The sequence below is a fragment of the Octopus sinensis genome, linkage group LG1 (assembly GCF_006345805.1).
Source record: "Octopus sinensis linkage group LG1, ASM634580v1, whole genome shotgun sequence".
NCBI classification, from domain to species: Eukaryota; Metazoa; Mollusca; class Cephalopoda; order Octopoda; family Octopodidae; genus Octopus; species Octopus sinensis.
In genome coordinates, this window is record NC_042997.1 from 129,849,714 (window position 1) to 129,854,192 (window position 4,479).

The window sequence follows — 4,479 nt, forward strand, 5'->3', positions numbered from 1 at the left end:
CGATAATACACACTGGAACAGCTTTACATAGACATATTATATACATACACACACATACATATACACATCTACATACACACTAATATATATAATATATATATATATATATTGAATGTGTATATATATATATACATACATTATACACACACACACGCAGTGGAACTGCTACTAATCCAGTGTCAGTGGTAAGAGAAGTGCTGCCGCGCACTCCACCCTTCCCTCCTTCCTCCTACACTTTCTAATCATCTCCTCCACCTCTCTCTCTCTCTCTCTCTATCACACACACACACACAACATTGATGGCTATCACCGAAGATTAACGGAGCTAAATCCCGGAAGCAAGACTAAAAGAGAAATGGTATTAACTGACAACAACGATTTATACATACTACACAAACACACACACACACATTTCTATGTATGTGTGTGTGTTTGAATGCTGATATGCGCGTGTAATCTTCAGTCATACAAAGATTGAAGAACTATGGAAGATTGAGAATGTATAATATATACATATAAATATATATATACATATATAACCGGAACTGTGTATAGAAGGAAAGGCTGTAGAATGTAAAGAGGATTGTCAGGGATGTTGCCGTTATGGCAAACATCTGGTGAGGAATGATGATTCCGACAACAGGGTCAACTAGATCAAAGCTCCGGTACATAATTAATGTAATGCCAGCACACCATAGAACTTTAATGAATAGTTAGATAACAAGAAATAATGAGGATGATAATATAATAATAATAATAAAATGTGATCTTACTTCATTTGTTTAACTATTGTGCTTTTCCCTGATTCTCCGGCTCCTGTATAGAGAAGACAGAGACCATGTTAATAATATTATTTTTGTAGGAAATATTAAATGATGATAATTATAATGATAATAATATTAATAATATTAATGATTAAACAGTTTGTAAAGGTTGTAGAAATGACGAAGGGATGAAGGTGTTGGAGTAAAAATGTAAAAGTAGCTGTGCTAAGAGATTTATGATGAGATGAAGATGGTAAGCAAGAAGTGTGCAGGTTGAAATGTCTGTGAAGCTGAGAGAACTGTTATAGTGATCAAATATGGCTGACTTCGGTGGAAGAATCACTCAACAAACAGCAGCACAGTCTTTGTGTTAGTGCTTCCTCCTCACTGGACTATACATTCTGGACCATACACACACTTATATAGACATGATTCAGTGATACAATCAAGCAGAAACACTTACCCAAAAGCAGCAATTTTATATCCTTAGCGGCTTGTATACCATCTTCTTTCAAGTTTTTCTCGATAGCTTTACTCCTCTCCAGAGCAAGTCTCTCTTCGGCACTCATAGTACAACCCATTTTGGCTTGCCAGATCTGTCCGTAAATCCAAACGATTTGCAAGCTGCTTAAGAATACAATCCTGAACAATCAGAAACGAGGGAGAATAACCGACAATAAAGTGACACCTTCAATTTACGGTTTAGACACAATTTTCTTACTGCTATTTTTTTTTTTGTTTTGGTTATGGTTTTACAGACTTCTTTCTTTTTTTCTATCCTATATATATATGTATATATATTACATTTGCAGAACCTATGTGGTATGTTTCCGTGTGATTTAGTCCTGCATGTGAAAAAAATAACAGCTCCTATTTAAGAGAGTCGGGGAGACAGTAGAAAAAAAAGGGGTCGATAGCGATGTCGGGCCAGGCTGTGCTGCTAGCTAATGGCTCAGCGAGATTTTCCAATACATCCAATCATCTAGGGTTCTCTTCACATCGAGGCCACCGATCTCCCCCTCTCTTTCTCTATCTCTCTCTTCCTCTTCACTCAAACAACACTTATTCTGTCTCTCCCTTACTCTTTCGCTCTCTCTCTCAGCTATGGCACCCAGCTTACGGACCACACGAAACAGTTCTGTCTCAAACACGATCCGGAAGGTTACAGGAAAAAAAAATCTGCGGTTGACAGAGGAAGATGGGTCACCCTGCCGTTAGCGTAGAATTCACAACGCTAGCTGATTTTCTTTCTCTCTCCGCCACTCCTTCTTGGACTGTATATATTTCTATACTTCTTTCTAACGGCTTTCCGAACTCTCTCTCAACCTCAGTTTTCCGAACAATCTCCTACTCTGTCCTGTATGCTGCTCTCACTTTCACCCTCTTTACCTCCTTACACTATCTCTCTCTTTCTCGTTCGCTATATCTCTAACTGTCAAGCTCCACTCAAACTTGGCCCTAACTTAACTCCCCACTCCTTGTCTACTGCTCCACTTGCTTTTACTCCGACACTTTCTCTTTCGATTTACTTGTTTCTTTCACACGTCTTCTTTCTCCATTCTGTTCTCTTCTATTTTCTTACTATCCATGTCGTTCGCGCTCTTCTGTCTTACTCTGTTGCATTATATCTATATATCTTACATTATATTACATTATGCTATATTATATTATATTATTATATTACATTATATTATATTATATATTTCTCCTTGTCTATCTGTCTATATATATATATATAATATAATAATAATATATATATATAATATATATATATATAATATATATATATATATTATATATATATATATATAATATATATATATATATATATATATATACAGAGAGAGAGAGAGAGAAAGAGGTTTAGCGATGCAAACAGGAAAAATAGAATTCTTAGTATATATATATATATATATATATATATATATATAGGGCCGAAAGTTTCGTGTCTTACCCTAATCTAACAGTTTGATGAATGCTAATACACGGAACATTCGACACTTGAGTCACTCTGTTACATCTGCCAAATATATCTCTTATCTATGTGTGTGTGTGTGTGTATCTACTGTTTTCCTTCGTTAGTTTATTCTTTATTATTATTATTATTATTATTATTATTATGTATCGTCTCACCCGAATGTGACGTGTGCCGTAACTCTCCCTCAATCTCTGTCTCTCTCTCTCTCTCTTATACATACATACATACATACAAACACTTATATAATGACACTATTATTCTGTCTCCCATTTTCATACCCAAGCATACATACTCTAAGTCCTCCCCCGCCTCTCTAAAACATAACCATTCTTTCTCCTCCCTCACTCACACTCACAGCCAAACACCCACCAACCTACACATCTATATATATATATATAAATGTATATATATAAATATATATATAAATGTATATATGTACGAATGTGTGTGTGTGTGTGCGTTTGCTCTATCTATATTCACCCCCACTATATACACATTTCATACACACATACGTTACATCTCCCGACAGACACACGCACACACCTTTTACATGTGTGTTTATACCTTACGTGTTTCTCTCCTCTCACAGATGTGTGATTTTCTTTCTTTTCATTATATACATTATACATACACGCAAGCTTTTTCTTTCTCACTCTCTCTTTCACTCATCTTCTCTATCATCACACGTTCTCTTAACATTTCCCCCTTGTATTTCTTTGCTTTCCCTTTCTATATCTTCCGTTACTTCTCTCACTTCCTCTTTTTAATTCTTATTTCCTATTCCCTCTTTTCTTCCTCTCTCTTTTATTTATCTGTATATACTTCATTTTCTTCAGTTTTCCCTCTCATTTCTATGTATTTCCTTCTCTGACTCTTTTTCTTATTCTACAGATCTTCTTTCTCTTTTATTCTTCCTCTTCTATACTTCCTTATCTCTTCCTGCTCGATATTCATCTATATTTCTATCATCGTTTTATTTTCTCTGTATAACCCTCTCCGTCAATCCTCCGTTTATCTATGTATCTCTGTTTCCCTCATCTCTCTTTCCTAAACCAAGAAAAAGTTGAGGAAATGTCGTTAGGCACGCTGAAAGGATAAAACCTTCTTAACTCTTGCTGATCTGATGTTAGAAGGGAAGGCACAGATAAACCGACAGACACGATTCATCTATAGATATATAAAGGAGAGAAAAAAGACAGATGGGGAACGATTATAGGATAGAAGAGATGAAAGCGAAAGAAGACTACACTCTAACTCTCTATCCCTCTCTCACTCACTTTCTCATACAAATGCGCTCGCGCACACACTCACATATACATACATGTATGTGTGTGTGTAATAGTAAACAACAAAACGAAGAGAAAGGGGTAGTGTAGAGAGAAAAAGAAGCCACAGCCACCGAATTCCAGTCGATTGCTGTAGCTGCTGCTGCTGCAGCTGCTGATGTTGCTGCTACTGCTGCTGCCGCAGTTGATCGAACTGAGTTGGTAGCGAAGTGAAAATCACACTGTTGCGGGGCCGCTACGTGACGTCAATAGAGGCACGGGGTCTAGATATATTAGCATCCAGCAGGAGATACAATTAAAAAATTATGAAAATGATGTCTCCCACCATCACCCTTATCTCTTTTTCTCTCCCCCTCTTTTCCCCCTCTCTCACTCGTACGTACCCGCCCCTCCTTCTTTCTTCATTAACCATTCTTTCATTCTCCACGATTCTTCTCAATTTACCCACCTT

At 36.6% G+C, this 4,479-nt stretch overlaps 1 protein-coding gene across 2 annotated transcripts in view; it reads right to left on the reverse strand.

Moving 5' to 3' along the window:
- LOC115216411 (guanine nucleotide-binding protein G(o) subunit alpha) overlaps positions 1-2,265 on the reverse strand; it is a 133,042-nt gene extending 130,777 nt beyond the window's left edge. The window contains exons 1-2 of one of the 2 annotated variants that reach the window (XM_029785737.2): positions 1,228-2,265; positions 774-816 (exon numbers count right to left, since the gene is read on the reverse strand). In XM_029785737.2, coding sequence (XP_029641597.1) covers positions 774-816; positions 1,228-1,345 — 161 coding nt within the window. In that variant the 5' untranslated portion in view covers positions 1,346-2,265. The remainder of the gene's footprint in view (positions 1-773; positions 817-1,227) is intronic. The other variant, XM_029785727.2, reaches the window with a different exon arrangement.
- Positions 2,266-4,479: the final 2,214 nt, after the last annotated feature.